Genomic DNA, 16531 nt, shown 5'->3' on the forward strand with positions numbered 1-16531 from the left:
TTCAATCGACTACCAGCACACACGCACACGCGCACACGCGCACACACAAACACACACAAACGTATTTGACTGGTGACAACAGATGTTAAACAGAGAGCCTCTGGGACTTTTTTTTATTTTTGGTCTTGAAGACATTCTGACATTTGACAAAAGCAATATGGGGTTTACTATTGTGACAAGGCTATCATCAATCTTCCACAACGGATAACTCAGTTAATAATGATTGAAGTTGTTAAGATATGATCAGTTTTAAATGGTTCTGAATGTTTTTTTTATTCATACGTGAACCAGAGAAATATTCGAATTAATTTGTATGACAAAGAAACTGCTGTGTTTTAGAACCACTCTCTTTATTTATAAATACACCAACATATAATTAGTTTGTTCATTCTTTGATAACTATCTAAAGCTTAATAAATCCCTTGACGTCCTTCTAGAATCCAGACCTCTGCCGAGTCATCATTTCAACCCAATTATGTTATGCACACAATACTCTTGCTCTACATGCAAGTGATCTACATGTTTTTTTAACAGACACAATTGATAGCAATGAGATCAATTAGACAGCTGGTGGCAATAGTGTTCTGAGACTCGCTTGCACAACAGTCAGTAAGAACTGGAGCTCATGCCGCATTTCAATAATAGATCTTCATATATCCAAGCATCCAAATGCTAATTTGGAAAACTTATTAATCTCTGCTCAGTTTAATTACGTTAGAATTAAATCTGTTTATCCATTATTTTTGACACACAAATAGGTTAAACAAAGGGGTTTAAATTTCTAATCTAATTTAGCAACTTGACATCAACCTTTTTGTTTTGTTTTTAAAGCAAATTGCTCAATTATTTAAATGAAGTACTTTGTATCTTCTTTTTACTATTTAATTTTTATAAGACAAATCGATGTGTTGTAGCCGTACAAAAACCACATTCAACACTTAAAATTACAGTCAGAAAAGCTACAATATCAGAATTATTGATTTTTAAACTACATTAAAAAAAACTATTTAAATGGATATTTGGTTTTATTTGTAGCTTAAATCTTGAATTTTCTTTAAAGAGATAAAATAAATCAGCACTTGTGCAGTAACTTCAACTTAGTAGATGTCCTCAGGTTGTAAATCAAGTTACACGTTCCCATGAAGCAACTAAGAGATCAAATTATACATATGTACTTACCACTTTTCCACTTGTATCGTGTTATGATGAAGTAGGACACTATGTAGAGGACAGCGAACAGAAGAAAGCAAATCTGGAACAACAACAACAACAAAAACAACAGAAGAGGCATTAATTTAAGATTAAAATCAATCTTGGTGGTATAGCAAATATTTTTTAAAAGAACCAGCATCAAGATTACTTTTTGGAGGGCAACTTACTGTATGTGTTGATTTTAGTGTCTCTCAAGTTGATCTTGGACCTCTATTGTATCATCAGTGTGTGTCTGTTTGTACAAAACTCTATTTTCATTGAAATATTTACAATAGAAACTCCCGCCCACTGAAAATACTTTACTTTTTTTTTGTTTAATTAATAAAATCTTGTTTACCATAACCACACCCACTCTTGTGATAGGTAAGCATCACATTTAATCACCACACATTATAACAGCTGGCTGGAAGCCATTATTACGTTATAATGGGCTCCACTCTCGTAACCTATCGTTCGCCAAGATTTCACAAGGGGAAATAACGTTATAAAGTAATACAAAACATTGTCAGGATGAGGGAGTTGGAGACGAAGACAACATTTGAACAAAATGTTAGCAAGTCAGGAAAGTTTGGTTTTCACATAAGTTGCCCATTAAACATTAGATTTTTAGATAATTCGTTTTTTAAGTTACAATGTCAGCAGCAAAAAAGAATAAAAAATGTTCAACATATGAACAAAAATGGTTATATGAAAATAAGGTCAGTGTATTCAAACAGCTGTAAGCTGAATATCTTCAACAAATAATATATGGCAATAATATTTTTGCACTACCTGATGAACAGTGATGATGATAAACTGGCATATCAAATCATATTTTAAAGTATATTCTTGCTTGTGAAATTTATTAGTCGTTTGTGCCAATGAAAAGAACCACGTTCCACTCCCACTAATATCCCATTCCACATTCCCCCTTCTACTGTGACAGTGAACGGGGCACAACTAATGATAGCAGCTCCAACTTCAGCACTTTTCCCCTACTCAACATTACACATCGCACCATGACTGGGCTCAGACGAGAATATGACTCAGCCCTCCTTGTAGAATGTAGAAAAGGGATATCTGGGCTTTAAAATAAGACTTGACAGTGTCTTTAATACACAAAAATAAATGGTCCACAGTACTGCAAAAGGGCTGGTCTAGAGCATGGAATTAGGTGCAGACAGCTGATAAGAGCACTAACAAGCAGACACAACAGTTTCAAGGAGATAACCTGACATTGACAGTGCAGCTGGCATTCTGTTTCTTACACGTAAAATATAATCTTATGGTGCATTTACTTAGTAAAGGAACTAATAAGTAGAAACTAACCGGAGTATTTTTCACATCGATGGTATGTGAACTTCCGGCAAACGGCGATAACCAATAACAACCTAAACTGTTTTCATGCACCGCTGCCACATCCTGCAGAAAACCAACCTGAAGTAAAAACAGGAACGTAGGCTTCCTTCGCCCTTACATACAAACATGTTTATTCAACCATGCTTCTACTGACTCATCCTTTCAACTCTTCAAAACAACAGGTGTCACCTTTTCTTGTGAACCTAAAACCCAGAGTGTCCGCTTAAAATTGAAGAAAGGTTTCACTCATTTCGCATAATCACAGTTTAGTAAAAATAAAACTAAGCATACTGTCTAATGTGCCAAGTCTAATCTAACCAGAGGACACTGAGCTGGTAGTCTCTGCTAGTAAAGCTTTTGAGTATGAATCAGTCTGTGCATTCGTCTTTTTTTTAATTGCATTTCATTTTTTGTTTTAATATTAGTATTTATCATTGGTAAACCAAATAAAGTGGCGTCTTCAAATCTTTATATGCATCCTAACGCTAGACTTTGACCATTGGCATTAATACTTAGTTTGTAAGGAAGTTATCGAAACAACCATACAAATAGTAATCAATACTAATATAGCATACATTGCATCTTAACATATAACATTTCAGATTTGAGGAAACCTTTCATGGCGTCTCAGGTCCAAGACTTAAGACAGTCTACACATTAAGACTTAAAGGAAGATTTTCATTATGTCATGTTATTATATCTGAATAGTTAAACCAAAACGTTACCTTAAAAAGCCGAGTATTGAAGTTACCATGAACATTAAATATGAATCGACGGTGTAGACGAGTTAGCGGGAAAAGCAGTTTTAAAGATTATTCAAAATACTAAGTGAAAATTAAACAGACTACACTTATACAGTGGTGTTTATTAACAAAATAGTTACAGCTTATTTAAGACTCACTATGACGAGCAAATTAACTACACAATCTATTTTGAAACACACTGGATTGACAAGTACAATTGGAAATGACATATCGATTGAATGTATTGTGTCGAGTCAAAGTGACAGATGAGGCTAACGTTAGCATCCGTGGACGCTAGAGGACATCCTTAGCAAGCTAGCCTCTCCGAAGCGTTACTCACAATGTATTCTCTCACTTGACTGTGGAAATTCTGCTCTCTGATAGTAACGTCGTCTTCGTCCATTCTTCATATTGCTAGAACAACTGCGACAGAGCCAGGGTGATCGCTGCTCGGCAGACACCGCGCTGGCTGCTTCAAAGACAGTTTAAACTGGGGGGGAACCCGGTGCATGCTAACAGAGTTAGCCACGCCCCATAATAAACAACGTCATCACCAAACGTCCATTTCTGTTTCGGCGCGCCCCGGAAGTAAATGACCACGTGACTGAACAGGGGTCAAATCAACAGTCCTCATGGTGATACATGTGAAGTCGTCTTTGCTCACGTTTGGATTTGTTTTTACGATAAAATAAAGCAGCAATTTTGGTTTGTACTGGATTATACCGACTTTCAGTTTGCACTATGAAAGTTAAACCGAAGCAGAAGAAGAAAAAGACGGGGACTTTATTACAAAACTACAAGTTGGCCGTAAGTGACTTTGTGAGGCAGAAAAATGGCCCAGAGGACCAAGAAGAAGACTCTCGCCATCTACCGGGCATTGTTAAAAAGAAGAGCAGGAAAGAGTTGCGCAAAGAGAAGCGTAAACTGAAAAAGGCCAAAATGAAAAGTCATTACGAAGGTAAGAAGTTTGATGGTAATGCAGCAGGTATTGACAGCGACCCGCCTCCACAACCCAAGGAACAGGAAAGAGCCCCAGCAAAACCTCAGAAGAAACCAGAGACCCCCACGAAGTCCAAGTCGACTAAAGGGAACCAGAAAAATAAAAAGCTTCAGGAGTCCAGAAAGAAGGCCCTCATTGAGGCAAACGAACAAGAGGACAGAGAAATTAAGAGGCTTGAGAAATATTTGAAGCTAAACAAGAGGAAAAACAAGAAGACATTGCCTCAGTCATTTGTGGCTGATGGTCTGGATTACATCCTTGGTGTGATAGATGGGGGCTGTCAGGAGATGGGGATGTATGAAAGCGACGACAACATGGATGCTGCTAAAGACAACTTTGAAAAGCTGGATAAAAACGACTCTGACTTGTCAGCAAGTGATGATGATGAGATGGCTTGTGACAGCGATTTGAAGTCCGATGAATGTGATGAGAATGAAGACCAAGATGATGATGGTGATGAGAAGGAGGAGGATGATGATGATGATGATGAGGAAGAGGAGGACGATGATGATGATGATGGAGGTGAAACGTATGAAAGCAACTTGGAGGAATCTGAGGAAGACATTGGGGACATCAAGGAAGAAGAAGCTGATACTCAGACCATCAACACTCCAGAGCCTGTGAGTTGACAAATATCAATGTCCATTTTTGTTGCACCGTTAATAATTTTCTTTTTTTAATGTCCCCTAAATCTAGGTGGCCTCTTCTGTCGGAAAGTATCTTCCACCTCAATTGCGCAACGTGGAAGATGACAAACGCAAAGCTGAACTGGAAAAGCTAAAGAAGACCGTTAAAGGCCTGGTCAACAGGTGATTGTCTGCATTAAACCAGGGATAATTGGCAACTGTTTTTGGGGGAATCTTTTGTCAGATTAGAATTTAGATTAATTTCAAAAATGTGGTCTTCTCAGTAGGTCTATTATTGCAGTCTAACCAATTTTATCTACTGACAATTTAGATTCTGCCATAAAATAAAAATGTTATTTGAATTATTTCTCTGACCTGAACTGACTCTTTGGTGAATTTCAGGTTGAGTGAGGCCAACATGGCGTCGATCAGTGGTCAGCTAGAGGAGTTGTACATGAGCCGCAGCCGAAAAGACATGAATGACACATTAACTGAGGTGCTACTATCTGCATGCGTCACTCCCGCCCTGATGCCAGACAGACTCCTGATGGAGCATGTCCTTCTCATCAGTGTCATCCATCACTCTGTGGGGTTAGAGGTAAGAATAACATAGACCTTGATTTTAACACATCTCGTAATTGTTAATTTACTCTTCAGGTGGGAGCCCAATTCCTTGAAACAGTTGTGCAAAACTTTGACAAAGTCTATCAAGACCAGAGTGAAGACAAGGAGTGCAACAACCTGGTTGCGATAATTGCTCACTTGTACAACTTCCAGGTTGTTCACTCGCTCCTCGTCTTTGACATCCTTAAACGCTTCGTGGCCAATTTCACAGAGAAGGATATCGAGATGGTTTTGTTTGTCCTCCGGAGTGTCGGTTTTTCCCTGCGCAGAGATGATGCACTTGCACTCAAGGAACTCATTTCTGATGCCCAACACAAAGCCTGTGACCTCGGAGGCCAGTTTCAGGACCAGACCAGAGTATGTGAGCTTCTCAGTTCTTGTTAATCAGCTTTATTTTGGAACTGTAGAATTTTCTTACCAAACACTGTGAACTTAACACTTTAGGTTCGGTTCATGTTGGAGACAATGATGGCTTTGAAGAACAATGATATGAGGAAGATACCAGGCTATGATCCAGAACCTGTCGAGAGAATGAGGAAGCTGCAAAGAAGTTTGGTTGGTCTTTCTTTTTTTCAGACTACGATTTTAGCAGTCAAACACTAAAATCACTTGAAGGCTCTAACAGTTCAAAAACATAAAATAGATATACTTTTAGGTTTCATTGGGTTGTGTAGAATTAATTAAACATTATTATCCATCCAGACCAGTCAGTATATTGGAATCTTTAAATGACACTAAAGACCTTTGATTTCACCTGCAGATTATAATTCTTCCATTAATGTTCCACACTCTAGTAGCCATTTATCAATAAATTAAAAGTTATAATTCATCCAAAATGTAAATGTTACCAATTTTCTATTCACCCTTGTGTGGATTCATGGTTGGGATTATTTACAGAGTAATCTGTCACCTTTTGAGTTAAACGCCACGCTTGACATTTCTCACGCTTAAATTTACCTCTTTTTTTCTCTCTCATAATAATAAACTTTGGTCTACTTCTGCATAAATCTAGCCAATCACTAAAGGCACCACTCAATATCAACCATTCAGAAGCAACATGGACAGGTCTAACTTTCTAAACAGCATCACTACTCACACAGATGGAGACAACAGTGTGTGATCAAATCATCGTAACTAGGAAACAACATCCTATTGCTGTCAAGCTATCAGTTGTTTCTCCTTGAATGCACCGCACTTTTCTTTGTAGAGTTCTTGCTAAAAGTCACAGTAAATTCCCAAAACTTGACGGTCATACTTTGTACCATTTAGAGTCTTGTAACCCTTGATTTTCACAGTCTTAACTGTTTAAAATCCATGTTTAAAATCTTCTTTTAAATTATCTATTGGATGATTTGCCATATCTATTGATTATTTGAAACAGAGTTATAGATCACCCAAAAAATAGAATTGCAGGTTTAACATTTGAAATAATAAAATTTCAAAACGTTTGAGTGTATAATTATGAAGAATAGATAATTCATATTTTAGCTGTGACTCATCCATGCTACAACTCAATAATTTGAGTTACGATCAATGTCATAGATGTGTTCCAAAAGATGTAGACTATTAACCCAAAATATCATAACATGCATCAAGTATTTTTTAGTCTTTAGTACCATGTGGCTGATTTTTCAACTCGTCAATCAAGAAGTTATTATCACTTCCACAGTATAAGCAACATTTTGCTAATGAAATCATTGTTTTGGGAATTGAAAAATAGCCCAAATTCCTGCACCCCCAGACCCCTATCTCACTTCCAATTTTCTTGCGCTGTTTTACGATTCCACTAATTTAATTTTACCTAACTGGGGTCCCTGATGTAAGTACAATTGAATGTAGCGACTGACGGATAGTTGTCGCCATCTTCATCAAGTCTGTAACGTCCATCTTGTATTGAAGCCTTGACTTTAGAAATTGTTCTGAAAAGAAATTAAACGAGTCTAGATATTAAGCTTGTTTTTAAAGTTATATCCCAGGCCATCGGCATAAATCTTGCACATTCTTACTGAAACTTGTGTGTTTGAATGAGGAAAGACTTTAAGCAGGAGCTGAGAGACGTAAAGTTTCCCCTACAAACAAACTTAAGAAATAGATTTAAGTTTCTTCGAAACAATTTCTCTTGTTGAAGCGTTCAATACAGACGAGCACCATGGAGGTATTTGGATGTTTTTAAGTGTGTCTTTTTGGAAGAAGATGAAGACTAAGATAACTGAGCTCCAGTCACTACATTACAATTAACTTACATTTTTGCCTTAAACTAAAAAACAGGAACAAGTTATATGTAAATAATCTCAACCCTTAGTCGACTTGAGGGTGATTAGAAAATTTAAATCTTGGCTATGCCAACTCTTAAACCAAGTGCTGTATACCAGCATTTCAATGCAGATCTGTAATTTCCTTCTGAAACCACTAGAGTGCAGCAGAGAACCGTGTGCTCCTCCTGAGCGATAATTATTTTCTTGTGTTACCCAAATGTAACTTTTTGCTGTCACAGTTTTTGAGATTGTAACTTTTGTTGTTTTTTTGTCAGATCAGTAAAGCTGTGTCTGGGAGTGACATGAAACTCCGAGTTTCTCTGGAGAATCTCCTAGGTGCGGATCAAGTGGGACGCTGGTGGATCGTGGGCTCGTCCTGGAGCGGAGCACCAATGATTGGTGAAGGAAAGACGGCCTTGAAAGAGAGTTCTGTAGAAGGACAGGTGATTTAATTTGTATTATCCCTCTCTGTGTTTGCCCAGAAAAGTTAATTTAAACATATTGTACCTCATCAATATAAGGAAAACTATCCGATATCACATGTTCCAAAACTCAGTGTGTCCATAGGAGTTCATGCTAGGCACCAGAATAAGAATTTTAAAATAAAAGTGAAATACCTTTATGATCTTGATTAATATGTTTGTTCTTGCTTGTTACACAATTTAATCTAAAGTGTAATTGTTTGAACTAGTGTTTTTGCTTTGCTGCCTAATGATTGCTCAATATTGTTCTTTGAAGTAAAGATTCTTCAATGATATTCATGTATTCATTGGTTTCTTGTTGCTTTCAGTTCAGTAACAAGGTTTTAGATCTGGCCAGAAAACAGAGGATGAACACTGAGGTGAGAAGAAACATCTTCTGTGTCCTCATGACAAGTGAAGATTATCTGGATGCTTATGAGAAGCTGCTGAGGTTTGTTGTCACTCTGTGTGTTAATGGCTGTCAACTAAATAAGAAGTGTCAGTTATCTGTTTTAACAGTGACCATTAATTGACCTTTGCTTAACTCTTTGTGTGAAGGATGGGTCTGAAGGACAAGCAAGAGAGGGAGATCGTTCATGTTCTGATGGACTGTTGCCTGCAGGAGAAAACATTTAATGCTTTTTATGCTGTGCTGGGAGAGAGATTCTGCTTGCATGACCGACGTTTCCAGGTAGAAAGATTAGCCTTGTTAAAAATCAAAGCTATTTGTGTAGGAATTCATTTACATATTATGTTGTTTACAATACATGTACATATAATATTATCACTTACACTAACGACTAACATATTCCGGAATATTAAGGTAAGATTATCCTTTAAAATTAACAATTAAAAAAAGATTCACTTTCCAACATTCTAATGTTATCAATTCAACATGTCGGCACTGATCTCCTGTAATATAATTTTGATATTTTTTTTTTTTTTTTTTTTTATTTTCTACAAGATGAGATGATCCACACAAATAAGTAATTGATAACATTTATTCTAAAACGAAGAATGAATTTGATAAATAGGTCTGTATTTATTCTCTGAAATATTCACTGCGTGACTAATGGTACAAATATAATGTAAATGCTTAAAGAACAATAACAAATAATTAGTACACTTGACCTCTTCTCGAGAACCCAGCATGTCGACCACCCACTTAGGTCAACTGACCTGTGTTTCACCTCCTGGTGGGATTCTCCCACACCTCTGGTATTATTTGTCATTAGCCGTGATGACAAACATTACTTCCTGCTGCTGTCGTCCATACAAAAGCCTGGTGCTCTTCAAAGAAAAGTTAAGCTGCTGGGAAAGTTTGTTTTTCACATGTAAACTAGAAATAGATTAACTCTGTCGTTCAAACCTGCTCTGACAGAAAATGGAAATGTTCATCTTCAAACCTTTATTTGAAGCATTAACAACACATACATGGCTCCTTACAAAAGATGAACTGCAGGTTATAGCCGAGGTCGATGACGTTGTGATGTGTGTCGTACAGATTACGTTCCAGTTCAGCTTGTGGGATAAATTCAGGGAACTTTCCAACCTCTCCAGCAGCACCTTCAGCAACTTGGTCCAGCTCGTCACACGACTCCTGCAGAAGAAGTGTCTTTCACTCTCCATTCTCAAAGTGATGAAGCCCTTTCATATCTAAAATATTTACTCTTCAAAGGTCACATTATTCTTACCTCTGTCATTGCTTCATTTACAGGTTATTGAATTTGGGGAACTGGACAAACCCAAAGTCCGCTTCCTTCGTCAAGTGTTGACTAAGTTATTGAAAGAAACGGAGCCTGAGGATCTTGTTACCATGTTTGGCAGGTGAGACGGATGAAAGTGCAACAAAGTGTATTTTAATGAGATGGAGGACAAGAGAGATGTATGAATATAAGAAATACACTAAAATGATTTTTAATAATATAAATGTATTTTACTGATCATGTGATTTGTTACTCAGACAAAAAGTGCGACAATAAAGATAAATCATGAAACATGGTTTTAGTAGACGAGGAAAATATTGTTATACACAGAGAAATAATACAGTGTTGTTATAACCCACTTCTTGTTCCTTCAGGATTTCTGGGATTCCCAAGTTGGGAATGCTGCGAGAAGGCTTGAAGCTTTTTATCAGCCACTTCCTGCTGAAAAACTCGCAGGATCCACCTGAGCAGGTGGCAGCGCTGAAGGAGCAGGCCCAGATCGCCACCAGAGCCATGGAAACCAAAGAAGCGAAGCTCAAACTGTAACCCTCTCGTTGTTGGTCGTTTAAAAAATATATATTTCTGTTGTAAATATTCATATTGTGATGGAACCACATTAGAAATTTCAAATACAATTTTTTTTAAATGTGAATGTTAACTTTTCTTATTCGCGTTTTTTATTATTCAAATATCATACAATTTCAATCAGCTTCTGAATATTTTATTATTTTAGCTGCGGGAAGAGATATAATAATGACCATATTTGTTAATGTTTTGTTTTTTTTCAGTGCAAACAATCACTAGATTTCTATATTGGTTCGTCGTCATCCTTCTTAATTAGTGGGAATACGTTTTTTTAACGCATTCTCCAATCCAGTGGTAAAAGGAAATGTTGCAATTTAAAATATATCCACACGGGTACGTTTGTTTCTTCTGTGCGGTGTTTCTTTGTTACCTGCGATGCACTAAAGAGAGCTCTCGCTAACTGGATGTTGAAAAACAGTTTCCAAATGAATTTTTTTTGTTTGTTTATATTTTCTCAGTAATTTTTAGTCTTAACAACTTTTACACAGATGCTCAAAACATAAAAGGTGCATCAACTCTGTTTGTACTTCCTGATGTGTGACCCGAGGACCGGAGTCTGGTCTGTTTGCTCACTGTCGCCACATGGTTAGCATAGCAGAGTTGCACTGTTACATTTCATACTTGCCATTAATCAGTCTTAATGGTGCGGTCAGTATCAAACCGGGGCCCGGGGTCAGAAGGGGGTCACGGTGGTCAAACAAGAGAAAACTCCTTCAGCGACTCACAAGAGTGGTGGCTTAGTTTCCCGTCTGAGTGAGGTGTGAGCAAGAATCTCAACACTGAAGCTATAACTAGTGAATTTGGGTGTCAAAAGGTGGAGATAGTGGGATCAATGGCTTCACTGTGCAGATAATACGCTGACCATTGTCTGTGTGTCTTGATAGGCTTGACCTTTGTTTGAACTTTGATGGAGTCTGCTAAAGCTAACACAAACACCTGAAGATAACCAGCAGACCCCTCGACAGTCCCATGCAGGTTATGCTAAAGAAGTCATCACTTGTTACCTTTTAAAGGTGAACACAACTGAAACTTAATTTAAGCTCAATTTATTTTTGTTTAATAAGGCATGTTTTTTGCCAAATGTAGCAAATAAAGTTGTACTTACTTATAAGATTGGCTAACTTTATTTAATTAAACAACGGTTTTAATGTCCATTTGTTATATGTGGACTTGTCATTGTTCCCTCTTGACTCGTTTTTCTATAAGGTTTATCCCTTAATAAAGCTATGTGGGAATAAATTCCATCCCAGCTAACTTAGGCTGGAGGCCCTGAACGGATCAGTACTCCATAAGCGGATTCATCTAAGCAGACGAGCATTCACACACAGTAGTATCTACTAACAATCTTGTCATCTGCTGATGTTAAATTACACACTGTCTGTATGTGGACCAAACTATCCCTCCTTGTGCTTTAAATAGCTAGGATTGACTCTAGCCCAGACTTATGAAAAACTATAATTTGGAATTTTGATTCAGACAATAGAAAGAATTGAAGTTGAATCTACGACCCACAGTTTTGTTTTGTTTTTATTACAGGAAAAGGAATTAAATAAAAAGTTTATATATATATATAATATTTTATATTTAAAAAAGAAAGTTGGTTACGCATTAAAAGTGCTCAATATTAAGCTCTATTTCCTCCCTTTTTTGTAGCCAGCTCTGACCAACTTTCCTAAAATATCTTGGCAACTATTCAAATGATGGATAAAGGTAAGCAAATTTAAAAATGATAATCACCATAATGTGCTTTAACTAAAAGCGTCATTATCAGGATAGTAAGACGGCTTATTCACCCTAAAAAAATATAGAGGTATTAAAAATATGAATCCTTTTTTAAAAACTTGTAAAATCTATTACCACACTTTACGTGTACTTATAACATATTTCTGTATATTATCATTTAGAAAGAGTGATTCATCTTCAGACACTATAAGAGTGATGACTTTATTAAAATAGTGCCTGCAGTGTCTGGGGCAGCCCTGTGGCCATTTAAAAGTGTTATTAATATGAGCTGCCATTGCTAGTGTGGTGTGAAATGTTTCCTCGTCTCGCTGCCTCTTGCTGTTTGCTCTCCTGCACGTTTGCACAGATCCGACAGCGCTATTAACAGTCCTTCCCATGACCCGAGCTGTCAGGAGGAAGACAAACGCATGTCTGCGTCAACATCTGATCATTACACGCCTTTTATACAAAAAAACATTTATTTACAGTGTTTGCAGACGCAAAACATCAATTCCATGCATGAACTGTGCGTTATAAATACATATAAAAATAAACATAACATTTGATTTCTACAGCATTCTGATCAAAATATCCAGATATTATCGCGTAATTAAATGTACATTTTCGCACGGAAAACATGTATTCGTGTCTTGTTGAGATTAGCTCTGCCTTTTTATGACTACATGTAGCTTTTACATTTTACTTTATTTATTTAGTTTATTTCCAATAGAAATGATGGCGCATCCATGGCAGGCGTGAAAATGAATTATATAAACTTTAATAAAATAAGAAACAAAGGTTACAGATTTTTAAATATATATTCCTGTCATACATTTACTTAATTTTGGTTTTCGACACAAGAATCGCCTTCAAGTTCGCCGACAGTGCGCGACGGACCTGAACGCAACACGCGCTCCAACACAGAGCAAAGGATTACATCAAATTTAACATTTTGGTATTTACACACTTCTATTTTACCTTCTAGTCTGTTTGTCTTTGAGATGACGCCGTGCGTTCAGTTTTGTGAAAAGTCATGATTCTTGAATCACTGCCTTTAACGTCGCCTTGAACGCAGCATCGTCTTGAACGCAGCATCAACACGTGACAGTGACACTGCCTCATGGCCAGGATAATAAATAATAAAACCCTAGAGTACGAGGATCATGTCTGAGATGAGAGTGTGCTGGCGTGTCTGAACACATGTATGATGCGCACATGTTCCATGTCAAATGTTCTCTAAGACTGAGGGCTGACGTCACTAGCGTGATTCCTCTCGTCGTCCGAGGAGCAGTCCGAGGAGTTGTAGGTGAAATTCTCTCCCTCGTCGTCGTCACTGTCTCTGAAGTCTCGTATTCTGCCGTTCTTCTTGTTCGTCTTGCTGTGATAGTCCGACTGATCGAGTGCGTCCGGTTTGTCCTGAGTGTTCTTGGCACCTTTCTGTTTCTCGGCCTCCTGGGCGGCTTGTTCTTTGGCCTTCTTGCTCCTTTTCCACTTCATGCGTCTGTTCTGGAACCAGATTTTAACCTAGAACCAAAAATAAATACAGGTTTTTGTGCGCTCCCGACAAAGACGTGCATTTTACACCATTGCAGGCAACATTTAGATCCATGGTAAATAAATTATTATAACTTTGTAATGACGCATATTAAATTGAAACTTGAATATGCTTAGGCGCAGTGACGCGCAATAACAACATAACATGGTTATACTATAGAGTCTATAGAGTCTATACTATAGACTTTTTTTTAAATGCAGCTGAATTTCATTTCACGAGAATTCATTAACCTAAAAGCTCCCAGAGCACCTTCGTAAAAATGACGAATAAATCAAAGCCATTTTACTCTCACTTTTCACTCACCCAATAAAAATAAATAAACGTAGATAATGCTTAAATACGTACCACATTAATATGGGCCTTTAAACACTATTTGGTAATACCTGTGCCTTAACCATGTTGAAATGAATAACGCCCGTCATACTTGAATACAAATAAAAATAAAGTTTGTATCGTCTATTTCTGTATTTTTGAAGGATCTATGTCAGTGTTTTTACCTGAGTTTCAGTCAGCATGAGTGATGTGGCCACTTCAAATCGCTTCGGTCGTGACAGATATTTATTGAGTTTGAACTGATGCTCCAGCTCCAGCAGCTGCTGGCTTGTGAATGCAGTCCTGGGTCTCCTGCACTTTCCCAACAGGTTGGACTGAGCCTGAGCTGCAAAATGACACATCATTCATTATCATTGATTTAAAAATGAATTTCACGTGGTATAGGTTTGAAAAGCTCCAAACTTGCAGTGGAATGTGAAGATTAAGGACTGTAAAGTCAAACAGTCCACATATGAATATGTCCTTACAGAAGATATTTGACACCTCATATTGACCAAATCTGTCAAAACGAGTAGAAACAAAAAAGACAGTCTCTGGTGAGCAAATAGCATGTCGACTGTGGGTTTCTCACTTGTCTGCTACTTTCCCACTGTCCATTATATGTCCATTTTAGTTCCTCTGAAAAATCATTACTTATCATCTCTTTTTTCATCCATCTGCAGATGTCTGATTGTAAAATGTTATTGATTATAATTTATAAATGTAAATATAAATGTATTCATAACAAATGTATTGGGTTGTAAAATCGTGCCCTTTTTCATACGATATTTTTAAAAACGGTGGCCTTGATTAAAACGACTATTTTGGTGGGGATTACAAATTTCAGATTTTTCTAGTTTACATCTCGCTAAAAAACGTATTATTAAATAATATGAAATAAGCTTAAAACAACATATAGAAAATAACTTTCGTTGGCATCAGTATTTATTTATTTTCTATTATACATTTATTTTCCAGCAAACCCGTACGAGTAAAATTTCCAAAAAAATATATTTTCATTATATTCAAAGCTATGCTTCGAATTTCTCACGCTTGCAAAACGCGTTCAGTGCATCTCGGTTATTCTCTAATATCACATCCTTCTTGGAGGGAAATAATTCTGAATTTAAGGTTTTAGTTTTATTTTTCTGTTCTAATCTCCTAAATAAAGTGGAAGTTTATCTTCAGGATCATTGTTTTGTAATTTCACGTGCGGACAGAGATTTATGCGCGTCGCTAGTCAGCCTGACACCGGCCTTTACGAACGCCATAAACGCAGCATCAGTGTCAGAGTAAATTGGCAGCTATGTATGTTTATTTAATATATTTAAGTGCAGCTACTTACCGTTAAAATCTGACATTTTTGGCAGCATCATCCCAGCCGTGGAGACTCTGAGCCAGTGGTCCAGCTGGAAGGTGCTGGCGGTCAGCTTGATGGGGTCGCTGGTGTGGTGGTGGTGGTGGGCTCCGTGCGGGTAGGACGAGTAGGACAGGGCGGGGTGTTGGCCTGCCATCGCCGCCGCGGAGTAGGTGTACATGGGATGGCCGTATAGAGCCTGGGTCGGGATCCCTGCGCTGCTCTGGGGGTGTAATCCAAGCATGCTATGCGGGCTGTTGAGGAACCCCGGTTTGGGAATCAAGCCGCAGGTGGGGATCCTCGGGGGAGACGGGGTCTCCGCGCGTAAAGACTCACCCCCGCTACTGGCGGTGGTCAGCTCCGAGGCGGTGATGGAGGAGGATGGGGAGGAGGAGGACAGGGAGGTCACGAGCGCCAGAGGAGACGTCTGCACTTTGGGGGTATCGACTGCGAGCAGCGCGTCAATGCGAAAGTTCTTGGATTTCTCCATCGTCCCGGCCTGGTTCCCTGGTTCTGTTGTTCCACCTCTCAAAAGTTCGGATGGGCTCCGAAGTGTGAGAGAAGATATCCGAGTGACACTTAACTCTGTGAGGCGGAGGCGATTGGTGTAGCCTCCCTCAGAGGGGCTGGACCAAGACCCCCATCCGACCAACGACGCCCCTCTTCCCTGCAACATTATGTGCAGGACGTCCATATGCCAACACTTCAAATGAAATTTACTGCTAAATAATCACATTTAGACCGACTGCAGTCAGGGTTTTAAATAAAAATAAGAATATTATCGTTTAATGATTTCATAATGCATTTCCCAACGTTATATTATGGAGCATTTTTGAAAGATAAAGCGACCGTATATTAAAATCATTTAATAAAATAATTAACGAGAGTGATTATGAAGATTCAAAAGGAATTAAATTCCTTTAAGGAAACAACTACACAAACATTTCTTAGCGCTGATGTCAAGAACGGGCTGATTTATGTCTATAAAAAGTCAGCTTTAACAAGTTATGAAGAAAATATGTTTGTGGTCGAATA

General features: G+C 37.9%; 3 protein-coding genes across 3 annotated transcripts in view; 1 reads left to right on the plus strand and 2 right to left on the minus strand.

Moving 5' to 3' along the window:
• The window catches only part of lmbr1 (limb development membrane protein 1), a 31750-nt gene extending 27906 nt beyond the window's left edge, over positions 1–3844 (minus strand). Inside the window, exons 1-2 of the mRNA XM_087789974.1 lie at positions 3634–3844; positions 1180–1252 (exon numbers count right to left, since the gene is read on the minus strand). Of these exons, the coding sequence (XP_087646100.1) occupies positions 1180–1252; positions 3634–3696 (136 nt within the window). The 5' untranslated portion in view covers positions 3697–3844. The remainder of the gene's footprint in view (positions 1–1179; positions 1253–3633) is intronic.
• A 77-nt stretch (positions 3845–3921) lies between these two features.
• On the plus strand, positions 3922–10980 carry nom1 (nucleolar protein with MIF4G domain 1). Its single transcript, XM_087789976.1, has 11 exons — positions 3922–4913; positions 4990–5102; positions 5322–5517; positions 5577–5900; positions 5988–6098; positions 8074–8241; positions 8589–8710; positions 8818–8950; positions 9764–9895; positions 9977–10086; positions 10340–10980. Exons 1-11 carry the CDS (start codon positions 4035–4037, stop codon positions 10509–10511), a joined length of 2460 nt encoding a protein of 819 aa, XP_087646102.1. The 5' UTR covers positions 3922–4034; the 3' UTR covers positions 10512–10980.
• Positions 10981–13508: 2528 nt separating this feature from the next.
• mnx1 (motor neuron and pancreas homeobox 1) lies at positions 13509–15986 on the minus strand. The gene is made up of 3 exons (XM_087788274.1): positions 15485–15986; positions 14325–14485; positions 13509–13796 (listed from the first exon to the last, which is right to left on the minus strand). The coding sequence occupies exons 1-3, from the start codon at positions 15984–15986 to the stop codon at positions 13509–13511; spliced, it is 951 nt and encodes a 316-aa protein (XP_087644400.1).
• Between the last annotated feature and the right edge of the window lie 545 nt (positions 15987–16531).

This window comes from Callionymus lyra, chromosome 4 (assembly GCF_982586985.1).
Source record: "Callionymus lyra chromosome 4, fCalLyr1.hap1.1, whole genome shotgun sequence".
In the NCBI taxonomy this organism is placed as follows: domain Eukaryota; kingdom Metazoa; phylum Chordata; class Actinopteri; order Syngnathiformes; family Callionymidae; genus Callionymus; species Callionymus lyra.

Excerpts from the sequence above, each read along its gene's own strand:
- nom1 (XM_087789976.1), top strand. The coding sequence starts at position 4,035 with ATGAAAGTTAAACCGAAGCAGAAGAAGAAAAAGACGGGGACTTTATTA. Across the intron at positions 5,518-5,576 it reads ATCACTCTGTGGGGTTAGAG|GTGGGAGCCCAATTCCTTGA; the intron begins GTAAGAATAACA and ends TTTACTCTTCAG. Across the intron at positions 8,711-8,817 it reads GCTTATGAGAAGCTGCTGAG|GATGGGTCTGAAGGACAAGC; the intron begins GTTTGTTGTCAC and ends CTTTGTGTGAAG.
- mnx1 (XM_087788274.1), bottom strand. The coding sequence starts at position 15,986 with ATGGAGAAATCCAAGAACTTTCGCATTGACGCGCTGCTCGCAGTCGAT. Across the intron at positions 14,486-15,484 it reads AAAAATGTCAGATTTTAACG|CTCAGGCTCAGTCCAACCTG; the intron begins GTAAGTAGCTGC and ends GTCATTTTGCAG. Across the intron at positions 13,797-14,324 it reads TCATGCTGACTGAAACTCAG|GTTAAAATCTGGTTCCAGAA; the intron begins GTAAAAACACTG and ends TTTTGGTTCTAG.